This window comes from Canis lupus, chromosome 2 (assembly GCF_011100685.1).
Source record: "Canis lupus familiaris isolate Mischka breed German Shepherd chromosome 2, alternate assembly UU_Cfam_GSD_1.0, whole genome shotgun sequence".
In the NCBI taxonomy this organism is placed as follows: domain Eukaryota; kingdom Metazoa; phylum Chordata; class Mammalia; order Carnivora; family Canidae; genus Canis; species Canis lupus.
The window spans coordinates 32,935,186-32,948,081 of record NC_049223.1 but is presented as its reverse complement, the minus strand read 5'-3'; the positions used below and the strand labels follow the sequence as shown (position 1 = coordinate 32,948,081).

Here is a 12,896-nt window from a genome sequence, read left to right as displayed (position 1 = left end):
GTTCTGACTCCGACCTTTCCACCGTGGATTGTGATAGGTGGGGCATTCTAAAATGGGAGCCCAGGCCACTCTTCCTTGTTCTTGGCATCTATTTCGGCACCTGGGGTCTCTTCCCTGGACCCGCTCTGAGGGCATCCCCGTGTTCACGCTTCCTTGTCACTCGGAACCGCCCCGTAGGTGCACTGCCGCACATCTGGGTAACAGTGAACAAAACTCTGAGGACGTTTGGGATTATCTTTGATAATAAATTATCTTTGATAATCTTCTTTCCCTTCTTGTCTTTCATTTCCACTGGTCGGTCACATCTTACTGCTTCTGGTTCTTACATAATTCTTGGATGCACTCCTCTCTGGCCCCGGGATACCCCTTCTGTAACACGCACCCAGCGACGCTGGTTGAGCTGCCTGCCGCCCCACCCAGCACCCCTCTTCTGCACCTGCCCAAGGCACTGTCCACACCACCCCTGCCTGCTGGGGGCAGCGAGGGTCTCTGGGAGCTGAGAAGCCGTGTGGCCCAGGAATTGGGGCCTCCTCCTGCGGGATTTCTAGTGACCGTGTTGCTTCTCCCATCTGGATGAGGTCAGCAGTCAGGCCCCTCTCACCTCGAGCAGGTTACAGTGCTGGGACCTGTCTTCGTCTTCGGGGCAGGTGCTGTTAAGCCCTAGCTGTCATCATCTCCAGTCCCCGCCCCTGACTGGTTCCCTGTCTCAGGCCTGGCTGCCCACATTGTCTTCTCTCTGCATGATGTCAGGAGGGGTCTCTCTGGAGTGGCACTGGTCACCTTGGGGAGCCCTTGGCCAGCCCCTGGCCTTAGTGTGACTCTCCCTGGCTCTAGCCCAGGCTGGATGGTCTTGCTGTGCTCTTCACTCCGTGGGCCTGCTTGGCCCCTTCTAGGTGCTGTGTGCTCACTCCCTTATGCTGTCCACCCTGCAGTCCTGCTCAGCTGCACACCACCTGCCTGACGCACTGCCCCTGCATTTTGCTTTGTAGCCTTTAGTGCGCTTTGAAATTGGTAACTGTGTATACTTACGTGTGTCTAACTTTACTACTAGATTGTGAGTCCCTGTCTCCCTGGAGAAATCCCACCTGTTTCCACCAGGCCTTTTCTTCTGCTCCCTGCACCTGACCTGTGAGTGTCCTGAGCTGTGCACTCCCAGCATGCTGCCCAGGCTTCTCAAGGATTTCCACCTCCCTGCCTCTCGTCCAGATCCTTCCAGCCAGTTCTCAGATCCCGTGCAGTGGCATCTGTGTCCCCCCCTCCCCCCCCGCCCCCTGGTTTCCTGTGCAGACCTTGGACCGTTCATGCTCTCAGCACGGTCCTCTGGGCTCAGCTGTGTGTCCCTGCTGCTCTCTGCTGCTCCCTGCTGCTGCGGGGCCTGCTCATCAGCATCCTCCCACCTTGCCGGGCTCTATCCTGGGAGTCCCTACTCATATTTGATGCTATGACCTTGGTCCACATCTGTTTCTCCCACCTTCTCTCTATTGAGTCTTGTTGGCGTGCATCTCTAACTTCACTGCTCCCACCTCTGCTGCCATGGCCTTGTTCTTGTGGCTCCCAGTCGGCTTCCTTCTTGGGGCTTCTGCACCTGCTATTCCTCGGTTGAGAATGCTGTTCCCTTGATGTTTGTGTGCCTCACTCCCTTGCTTCCTTCATGTCCCAACCCAAGTGTTACTCTAGCAGAGAGTCTCTTCCTGATAATTTTGTATCAGATAGCAGCCTTATGACTGTCCATCCCTTCATCTGCTGTTTTCCTTATTAGCACCTATTACTGACTGAGTATACGTATGACATACCTTTATACCATGTGTGCGTACGTGTGCCCCATATCCCTGCACTGTGTATGTGACGTGTTCCTATTTGACATGTACATGTGGCCTGTATCTCTGCACTGTGCATGTACATGGGAATTACTTCTCTGTACTATGTGTGTCTTACTGTGTGACATACGTGACCACACTAGTGTGTGTGCATGCAGGCTTGTGTGTGGTCTGTCTGCCTTGCTAGCGTGTAAGCTCCGTGAAAGGAGGACATTGCCAGTCTCTGGCTCCAAGCCCTCCTCACCTGGCCTGTGCGTTGTTCGGTATGTCTGTGTCAGACGGTGGTCATCTCCCTCCCGGGCTATGAGACCGCCATGTGGCCTGGCAGTGTGTAAGCGCCTGGTAAATATTTGTTGAATGAATAGGTGAACATATTTCCTTAAAGAGCTGAAGCCTTTATGTTTTCATTTTAGCTTTTAACAAGATACCTTCTTGATGTTGTAGGAAAATAAAAGCGAACTCTTATATATATTCCTATAGCAATAGAATTCTAAGTACCTCCTGAGAACTGAAATATTTCTTTTCTTATTGTGATGAATTACTGACTCTGAATGATATTTTATTACATTTCTACTAATATGTGGTGAACACTTGTAATCATTTTCTTTGCTATTTTAGTGGTTAGTGGAAATGGACTGGAGCTCGTTTGATGTCATAGTGGCCTTAGTTTTTTTTTTTCTTCTACTTGGTCATGGGATCCAGGCAAGTAGATGATCGTGAAGCTGATAGTGAGCTCCAGTTACGCAGTGGATGCTGTGCTGGTATTGGCCACAATGAAGATCGAGTCCTGTAAACTCAAATGACAACAGTTTGATTGTGTAGCTGTGTCCGAAAAGACTCCAGATTCCCAGGGAATTTCTTCTTTGCTCTCACCATCAGCAGCAGATATGTGGCGAAGACGAAGTAGAGTGCTCTGATAAAGACGAGCCTGATGTAGACGCAGACGTGTCCAGCGACTGTCCTACCATCCGGGTGCCACTCACCTCTCTTAAGAGCCACCAGGGAGTGGTCATAGCTGCTGACTGGCTGGTTGGGGGGAAGCAGGCGGTGACGGCCTCCTGGGACAGGACGGCGAATCTGTTCGACGTGGAGACAGCAGAACTTGTTCACTCTCTGACAGGTACTAGAAACGTTTGTGCTTTCCGGTTGTGTATTTTGATTTATGTGCATATGTTTATGTCTTACCTTGCAAGTTGCTCCTTATCCAGAATTATCTTTAGTTCCCATGCTATTCAGGTTGTGATTTTTTAAGAATCCCTTTTACATTGGAGAGCTGTTGGTTAGCTACATTTATCTTGAGGGGATTTCATCGTAGCATGTAGTAGTATCTAGATATTTGAAAAAGGGGCGGTCTGTTAGCTCCCTATTACTTTGTAGCAGATTTCCAGAAAAGTGCCTTAAAATAACATGGATTTAAAACTTCATGGTTTCCCTAGGTCAGGAGTTCTAGGCAGATATGCTCGTTGGCCCTTGTGGACGAAGTGGTGTTGCTTGGGGCTGGGAATTCATCTGAGGGTTAGGGCCTGTCCTCTTACTACTGTTGTTGGAAGGACTCCTTTTGTTGTGGCGTGAGGCTGAGGTCCTTATTTCCTTGCTGCCTGTCAGCTGCGGACCACTCTGAGCATCCAGAGGTGCCCTCAGGTCCCTGTGGCGCCCTCCAGAGGTGTTTCCCACATAATTGTGTGCTGTCTTCTGGATTACTGGAGAACATCTCTTTTAAGGGGCCTGCCTGAGTAGGTCAGGCCCACCCAGGGCAGTTTCTTTTGAGTAACTTAAAGCCACCTGGTTTGGAGGTCTCAATTATACCTGCAAAATCTGTTTTCCTTTTAATGTCCTGAGCTTACCAGAGTGAAATCTCGTCACATTTACAGGTTCTGCCCAAACCAAGGCAAGGTGTCCTCCAGGGTGTGTATACCAGGGATGGGGGTTACCGGGAGATCTTAGAATTATGCCCACCTCAGATATTTTTGCAAATTTGTCAGTAAATGAATTTCCTCATTGAGTATTAAAGATCGTATTGTACTAAGGGCTCCACATACCATATTATTAGACGTTACTCTGAGAGTGAAGAATTGAGAATTAATCTGTTCACACGCCTAGCCTTTTGAAGAGATTTGCCAGACTTTCCAACTGTCAGGATCAGGAAGTGGGTTCCACTCACACTCGTTTTCCTCATCCCTCTGAGTGCATGACTGAAAGGACTTGTAGTTCCTGAGGCAGAACCAGTCCCAGCGTGACCTCATGTGCTATTTTTAAGTGATTTCTTTCTTTTCACTGCCTTCATTTACTTTCACAGTGAGTATTAGCAGTAGAGACCATAAAGACTATTGTGTGATTCTTGTGTCTCTATAACTACCTGCAGGTGGATGATCTTGCATTTTTGTCATCTTTGGTTGTAGGGCATGACCAGGAGCTAACGCACTGTTGCACACACCCCACCCAGCGGCTTGTGGTGACCTCCTCCCGGGACACGACTTTCCGTCTTTGGGATTTCAGGGACCCTTCCATCCACTCCGTGAATGTCTTCCAGGGCCATACGGAGTGAGTCACAGTGATTTGGAGATCTCTCTCTAACTATTTGTGGAAAAGGTTTTATGGGTGGATATTAAAACTTTATTCTTAATTTCCAACTCCACTGTCTTCCAGAATGGCTATTCTTTTCCTAAATGTTTAGCTCCATTTGCATATTTGCAAGCATTTAGAAGACAAACTCACCAAAGTTCCCACAAGGAATGAGATGGCCGAATGGAGCAGTGGGGGAAGTTAGGAAATGCTCTAGGCGTGGTGGCACTCAGGTCCTCTGCTGAGAGGGCCTGGCCAGAGCTGGGGAAGACACACACACACCCCCGACCCTCGTCTTGTGCCTCCCTCTGCCTGGCCATCTGGTGGGCAGCTCAGACATAATCATTTCTTAACAGAGCATTTATTTCCTTCCAAAAACTTTTCTCCCGATGTGTCCTTTCCTGATAAATTACATGACCACCTTTCCAGTGACTCGTCCCATGGATGTCCCTATCCCCCCCACCCCTCCATGCCCCACCCGCTCCATGAGCAGGACTGCTGTCCTGTCCTACCTCCTGAATGTGTCTTGTCACCTGCTCCCCATGTCACCACACACCTGCTTCTCTCTGGCAGTGCCTGGCCTGCTTGAGTGTCTGCATGACCAGAAGAGCTCCCGCATGCCCAGTAAACACTTCTTAATGACTGAATACTTGCTTATTTGGCTGCTTGAAAATATAGATTTTCTTCATTCCTTCATAGGAAGCAGTAAATAAATCTGCTTTATGTGTTTGACATTAGAATACTAAGGTTCAACGTTCAGAGTTAATGAAATGTTCACAAGGAAACCGGACAGAGATTTTTTAAGAAGATTGAGATCGGGAAAGAAGCGTCTTGCGTCTGAGGTGCACTGTGGTGTTGGTGGTAGGCAGTAGCCAGCACATGTTGAAATCTCAGTGTGTTCAGAGAGCTTCCATGGCTATTTAATTGTGTTTTTTTTTTTTTTTTTCCTACCAGCTAGAATAACCATAGCCCCAGAAGAGAAGATCTCTATTTCTCAGTGGTTTATCCAGGGTGGCTCTTGCCATGTCCCTCTTTCATAGGTCTCGGCCACGGAGGGGACGGTTTCCTGTCAGGCGAGCCTGGACAATCTCAAGGGGCAGCCGTAGGGCTGGGGGTGGGCCAGAAGCAGCTGCCCTTCATCTGCATTTACGGTGAGGTTGCTCCAGGCCCAGAGGACGGGTGGAGCCATGCGCTGTCACTGGCACTCACGGCGACATGGGGCCCCGGCACGCATGGCCCTACCTGGAGCTTGCACTTCTCTTCTCCTGGGTGTTCTGTTTTGAGGAGTTTCAAGCATAAGTGAAATTGGGGGGAATACGGCAGGGACTGTCATGTTTCTCAGGTCAGTTTGACACTGGGGGTAGTTTAGCAGCTGGTGGGTATATGAAACAATGGCTGTTTTTGGAGAGGTATACTTAGGAGGAACAGAATTGATTATGAAAGGGTTCTTCTGGTTTGTTTTTCTCATGGAGTCAGGAGTGGCTCAGAGCAGGCCTGAACCTATCTGCCCCTGGGCCTCTTGCATCCAGATCCCCCAGGATATAAGTGGATGCTTCCATTCACTGTAGCTGAGGACCTGTGGGCTTCTGAGCAAAAATAGAATGTGTCCGAGCACCGGTCTTACTTAGACTGTATGTTTTCTCTTAGTCGAGTTGGGATAAACTCTAGCGTGTTTGTTGATGTGTTGTTACAGGGATAAGAACAAGTTCTCCCTTTGGTGCTGACTTCCCGTGGTAGGTGTCAGAGAAGGGAAAGTTTTACCTGTTGTTAAGCCTCTGGGTATTGGTAAGGCCTGGCCGGGGGCTTGTTGGCTGTGCCTGAGGACTGAGTCTGTCCTGTTCCCCCAGCCCTGGCCACGAGCGGGGACAGCCTCTGCTCCCACAGTGTGGAGAGACCCCGCACCGCGTGGTCAGCAGGTGGGGCTGCAGCCTGTGTCATCCGTACCAAGCAGTCCTGTGTTACGTTAGCTGAAGTCTCTGGAAATCCTGCAATTCAGAAAAGGAGGAGGTGGGACATTTATAGGGTTTTTAGGTGAGCCTGTCAGTAAAAAAAGATTGCTTTTTTTGGGTCTCTGGCATGGGTTCTCCAGGTGTGAGCTTATAGGACACATCAGTCCTACAGAAGATGGTCCCTGTGCAGGTGATGGCAGTGACCCACACAAGGGCTTGCTTTACTAGAACGCAGGAGCCTAAGTCCCAACCAAGAGCACAGGAGTGGCTGGTTTTGGCTGTGTTCAGTTTAATCCCTCACCTGTGTGGCTTCTCAACATATTAGGGGCTCCTGCCTCCCCTCAAACCCTTGGTCCCCCTGACAGACACCCCTGCTGCCCTCGGGTGTTCCTGGTGGCCACGGCTACCGTCGCAGACCCGAGGCTGCATTTCCAGCCTCCAGCAGAGCCTGTCACCGTAGGAAGTAAGTCAGAATGTTCTCTCTGGAGCTCGTTTTTATGCCTGCAGGGCTGTCCTCTTGTCGGGGAGCTAACTCTTGGTTTTCCATGGTGACTTCCTTGAGTTCTTTTAACCTCTTTCTTTTCTGAACATTAAAAGCGCAACTCAGCACACTGTTCTGAAGAGCTTTTCTGTTCCTTACTTGTTGGGGTCACCTGAAGAGTCGTAGGTGGAGTGTTCTTTCCGTGGATCATGGCTTAGGCAGAGGCAGTGTTCCTTAAAAATACATGACATGTTTCGTTTGGACCTGAAGTGAGTCACACTGTGCAGAGCTTACTATCCTAGGGCGTCTTTTCATCACATACTCTTTAGTAAGTATGTTATATTTTAAAGATTTTACTTATTTGAGAGAGAGGAAGATAGAGAAAAGCACACAAGGAGGGGGAGAAGGAGAAGCCAAGTCCCTGCTGAGCAGGGAGCCTGACGAGGGGCCGGATCCCAGGACCCAGAGATCATGACCTGCACTGAGGGCAGACGCTTAACTGACTGAGCCCCCCAGGTGCCCCCATATGTTGGTTTTTTTTTAAGGCAAATTGTAAGGGTATAGGTTTCAAGACTATTGGCCTAGTTTTATAATTTGATTTCTCTAGGATCTGGGAGAGAGATATTTTTTCTTTTTCGTTTCATCTTACTGTTATCCTTGTGCTGCTATGTGGATTCTGTGCCTTTTTGTAAAAGGAGAGCTTGAGTGGGGCGCCTCACTGTAGGGATAGAATCAGTAGCCACATGGGTCCCCTTGAAGTCTGTGTGCCCTTGTTTCTGCTGGAGAGAGAGCAAGCTCCTTGACATAAGTTCTGTTTAAGGTTCGCATTGTAAACGTTTAGAAAGGACAGATCATGGTTTTTTACTTCTTGATATGATCCATTTCTGTTTTTCACTGTATTGTGAAAGCTCTTCATCATGATAGGAACGTTACCATAATAGGGTTTTACTTGCTGCAGCTGCGTGGCTGTGAGTGTTGGGCTCGCTGCCGGAGCACCGAGTTACGTGAAGATGAATTTTAGGTACTGTATGTAACACGTTTTCCTAATAGCAAGAATGGGAAATTATACTCTTCTTGGAAATAATAGAACTGTTAATTGAAATATTTTGGAACGTCAGGAATTTCAGCTGCTGGCAGTTTGTTTTCCTGTATTTCTGTCTTCATCAGGAGTTAGAACTGAAATCCAGTGCTTTTCATCTAAAATAATGAAATCCTTCTGTGTTCATGTGTGTGTCCCCTGACAGCATAATGCAGTAAGTGAGCTGTTTCAAGAGGGCTCGTGCTGTGAATGGTAGCCTGCCCTTCCCTCCCTGTACGTTGGCGCACACTCCCGGGGGCTGGGGCCCTGCACCCCCGGTCAGCGCAGCCGGACCCTGGCCATGTGGGCTGTGTATTCAGGGACATGTCTGCAGGGGGCCTTGATGGTAAGAAGACGTATCCTGAGGTTAAATCCACTAACTGTCCTTCCTTGGAGAGGAACACGAGAGCTGCCCATTTGGATTGTTCTCTAACAGAGGGTCCAGATTCCTCCCTCCTGGCACCACCGTTTCTCTGTGGTTTTGGTGGAGGCCCTCCCTTTCTGATGCTTTGTTTTGTTTTGTTTCAATTGCTATACAAAGGGACTGACAGTTGAGGCAGTCACTGGTCATTAAGCTTCCTCCATGGGTGGCCAATGACTCCAGTCTGTACCCAGCTGACGGTATTCATAAGTGTGAATAAACTCTGAAATTAGCTCAACATGGGTAAAATATCTGAGAATGCAGAGTGTTTCTTTTTCTGTTTTGCTTTAATTCTTCCCATATAATGATAACTTTATCCTTCAAATGTGAGTTTTGGTATTTTCTTCTAAAGAAAACAAAATACCACATCTAACAAAATTTTCAAATATTAGATGAACAATAATGATTGCTTTAAAGTTAACACATTATTTGCTTTTACTCCCAAATACTCAGAGAAGATATTAAGTACTAAATACCAAATTCTAGGTCATATATGTATGAAGGTGAAAATAGCTTTGAATTTTGTGTTTTGCGATAAGCAATTTTTGAAGAGAGAAAGCATTTTGATAGTATGACCTTTTTTAAAAAAATTTTTTTATTCATGAGACAGAGAGAGAGGGAGAGACACATAGGCAGGGGGAGAAGCAGGCTCCGTGTGGGGAGCCCGACATGGGACTCGATGCTGGGACCCCGGGGTCACACCCTGGGCTGAAGGCAGCACTAAACCACTGAGCCCCCTGGGCTGCCCGACAGCATGGCCTTTTTACCTGGGTAGTGGTTGATTTTAAGTGTTGGATTGTGTGCGTGGTCTGTGACGCAGGTTGTGTGCAGGCCCCTGGTGCGGGTGGGCGGCCGTCTGGTGACAGAACATGTTGGAGGCTGGGATTTGGGTAGGCTGCATGTGGTTTGAAGTACATTACCCTTGGTGATCACCTGTAAGCCCTTGTCCGAGAGGAGGAGGAGGAAGAGAAGGAGGAGGAGGAGGAGGAGGAGGAGGAGATGGAGACAACGACCTATGTGTGGTGCTACTTCGTTCCTCCTGGGACCGGAGGACAGCTCCAGAGGGCCTCTAGGGGGCGAGTGATGGTAGGAAGACGGGGCCTTCTCATGCCTTTGAGCCTGCACGCCTGTCACTGTTCTACTCCCTGCCTGTGTGCCTGGCAGTCTGATGTTGTCTTTTTTTTTTTTTTTAATTACGTAGTTTGGAAATAATTTTGAGGTTTAGCGAGTTACATAACTCCTGATCATGGGTGGTTGATAACAGTACCATAGAACCAGGGTTGGGAGAGATGAGGACCTCCCCAGGACGCTGCCCCAGGGGTCGTGGTAAGCTGTATTTTTGGAAGTGTCATTTGTATGAGTTAGTGCTTATTTTGTCATGGCGTCACGGAAATGAGGCAGGAGAGGGTCGTGAATACGGGGTGTGGCGTGAGTGGCTGCGTGGCAGCTCCGCACCTCACATTCACAGACGAGCGTGTGGTTTTCCTGCAGATGCAGCCGTTTTGCAGGTGTTGGCGTTTTGTGGAGAGATCTCGCAGTCTTCCTGCGTGAGCACCTGCACTTGCCCTTCACCCGTGGCTTCTAGCCTGTGCCTTGGGCCCCGGGAATTCACTTCACAGCCCTGTTGGTAGATTTAAAAGCTGTTTCTGATTCAGAGTACAGTTTTTAAAAATAAGAGGAAATTCAAGATTTATTTGCTCTTTTAAGTAAGTAAATAGTGAGTAAATAATATATATAGGTAACGTGTAAGTAAGCAAGCCCCCGTGGTTGAAGAGGGCTAAGAGGTAGCTAGTACAGACGTGGACTTGGGCCCGTTAGTGTGTTTGACAGCTTTGTTGTGAGCTATCACTTTACTTTTCCCTGAGATGATGTGAGAAAGAATCGTCAGGCTGTTAACACAGATGAAACCCTTCTGGCTGCACAGTCGCAGACTCCTCCAGACGGACCTGTGGTGTGTGTGGAGCGGCCTGCAAGTGTGGGCCGGGACCACCGAGTGATGTGTGCAGCGAGCAGACAGGGGGAGCAGCTGCCTGAAGGCAGAGCTGGCTTCTGGAAGGTGGTGCTGCCCGGGGTCTGCGCCTGGCCCCTGCCCACGCTGCCAGGCCGGGCCTCTGATTGCCAGCCCCGTACCCGCACCCGCTCGCACTCAGCCTTGGCATCGGCCCAGTGGGTGCGAGTGCCGCCACCAGAGGAGCATAACACTCCATTTCCTTTCTGTCCTCAAGAGCTCCCCGGAGTGGTTTCTCCAGAGTCCCTCACAGACCAGGACTGTTTAAAAAAGATTTCAAGTGTGTGCGTGTGTGCATGCGTGTGTGCAGAGAGGGATTCTGGGTGTTTTTAGCAGTCTCCTATGTGCTGTGTGAGCCCCACACCTGGCGGCTCCTCATGCTCTGCACCTCAGGTTTGGTGTGTGCGTGTTTGGGTTGGCTTCCCTGGGAGAGCTTGTGTCTCCCATGAGCTGAGTGCTGACAGTTAGTACTCTTTGCAGAGTCCATGCAGCTGAGTGCTATGTCACTCAGTCCTGAGAACACAGCAGAATGCTGGTGCTTAGTCTAGAGAATAAACCATGTGCTGGTACTTGACCCAGTACTGACTGTGTGCTGCTATGCGCTGAGTCTGACGAAGCCTCCTCTGTGTAGAAGGCTGGGGCGCAGCATGTGCACACCTCCTGGGCCCGTGGGCATGACTGACACGGCCACGTGGGGAACGGGGTGCCTGTCGGGGTGGCTGTGGTCAGCAGTCCTGGGGCCAGCCTGGAGCACACAGACCGGCTGTTGTCGAACACCGTCAGGGGTGTAATTGTGATGATGCTCTGGAGTTGCGTGTGTGGGCAGGCAGGCCGTGACTGCGCACTGCGGACACCGTGCTTGTGAGGATGGCGGTCGTCGTCCGTGTTGTGTCCTTGCCCCTGTCATTCTCCGGGGCTTCTCGCCGGACACACAGGACCGGGCACTGGGACTCGCAGTTCTGGACAGTTCCTGGCTCGGAGTCATGCAGCACAAGGGCTGAACCTTGGCTTGAGAGAGTTTAGTCTGGCTGAAGCTCAAGAAACTCGGGGCAAAGGTGGCTGTCACCCAGCCCCCGTTACTGCGACAGCGGGCATCCCGCGGCGTGTGCTAGGGAGAGGCCTGTGCCCCTGGTCCAGGCCAGCGCCTGTCCTGTTGGGCCTGTGAGCGCCAGGACCCTGGGACAGTAATCCTCAGCGGGTCAGGCCGACGCGGAGGGGCCTGTCGCCTGGGTCACTGTCCCATGCAGATACGGAGCTGTAGGCCATCAGACCGTGCTTGGCCATGGTGCTTCCAGGGCCTGGTGTTTCTTGCCCCTCGGAGAGTAAATCGTAAGCCTGATGAAAGGACACTGCTCGTCAGAGTGGCCAAGGTAGCAGCTGCTCGCTGTCGGGTGGGTGAGTTCTGGCGTGTTTTATGACATGCACATGCACACGTCTTGTTCCGTGCAGCCAGCGTCTGCATGTCACATCTGTGTTGCCTTCCTGTGGACCTGTGGCCTCGCCTGGGCGCACTCCCACTCACCATCCTGAGGCTCACTTGCACTCAGTCCTGGGCTGTGGGTGACCTCAGGCCCCTGCAGCCCAGTTTTCTGGTGGGAGTCACCCCCACCGTGGCGTGCGGGATGGCTGCCTCACCCGCTCCTTTAACTGGTGAAGAGGAGGGGACTCTTCACGCCTGTGACAAGTCACCGCAGACCAGGACCCTGCCGAGCCACGGCCCTGTGGTCGCGTCCGTGGGTGAGGCGGTGCGGCGTCCCCCTGACGTGCAGAGGCTGTAGCGAGCAGCCTAACCGGGTCCCGCACGGAGCTCCTGCTTGTGGACCCTGTTCTGGGAGCCCTTGATTTCCAGTCTGGAAAGAGATCCTGTGGGACACGATGGGATCTTCCTCGGAATGCTGTGATCTCGGCCTGCTTTGGTGGGTGTCAGCCACCGAGGGCTGTTGAGACGGGGTTCCCTCAGGGCACAGCCACCGGCCTCTCCTTCAGGCATCGGGCTCCTGATCTGTGAGCTCCCAGTGGCGTGTGCTCTAGAAGCTCATGGGTTGGGAGACCGGGTGGGGTGGTAGCAGCATCATTGAAACTGAGAAGCGGTTGCGGGGGAGGCGGCAGTGGTGTGGTGGCATGCCTTCCCGGCCCTCCCTCGCGGCCTTCCCGGCGGCATTCCTCGTGGCCCTCGTGGCCCTCCCTCGCAGCCTCAGCCTTCTCTCCAGCCTTGCTGGTGGCTCTGGGCCGCAGGGCTGTCGTGGGGGCCTCTCGGGGGCACAGCCGTGCTGGGCTCTGCACACATGCTCCGTGTGGCCGGGTGACCTGTGTCCCCCGAACAGCGCTGCCCCTGTGGCCTATGTCACCTGCTTGCTCCCCTGTCCTGCTTGGATGTAAAATTAGGGCTCGTTTGTGGGAAGCTCCATCTGAAACAGAAACGGGGAGCCGAGCAGGCTGCTGACACGGGCCGGGAAGGTGCGCCGAGGCGTCTTGGGTGTCCTGGGCCTCTTCTCTGAGCCATGCATTTGGGCAGATTGTTATGCAAAGCAGTCAGCGTCTCTGTGTGACTGGGAAGACAGCTGTTCGTCCTAATGAGGA

General features: G+C 51.3%; 1 protein-coding gene across 4 annotated transcripts in view; it reads left to right on the top strand.

Moving 5' to 3' along the window:
* WDR37 (WD repeat domain 37) overlaps window positions 1-12,896 on the top strand; it is a 58,189-nt gene that overhangs the window by 31,526 nt on the left and 13,767 nt on the right. For 3 of the 4 annotated variants that reach the window (XM_038530223.1, XM_038530221.1, XM_038530220.1), the window contains 2 exons: window positions 2,697-2,937; window positions 4,217-4,358. In XM_038530223.1, the coding sequence (XP_038386151.1) occupies window positions 2,697-2,937; window positions 4,217-4,358 (383 nt within the window). The remainder of the gene's footprint in view (window positions 1-2,696; window positions 2,938-4,216; window positions 4,359-12,896) is intronic. The other variant, XM_038530222.1, reaches the window with a different exon arrangement.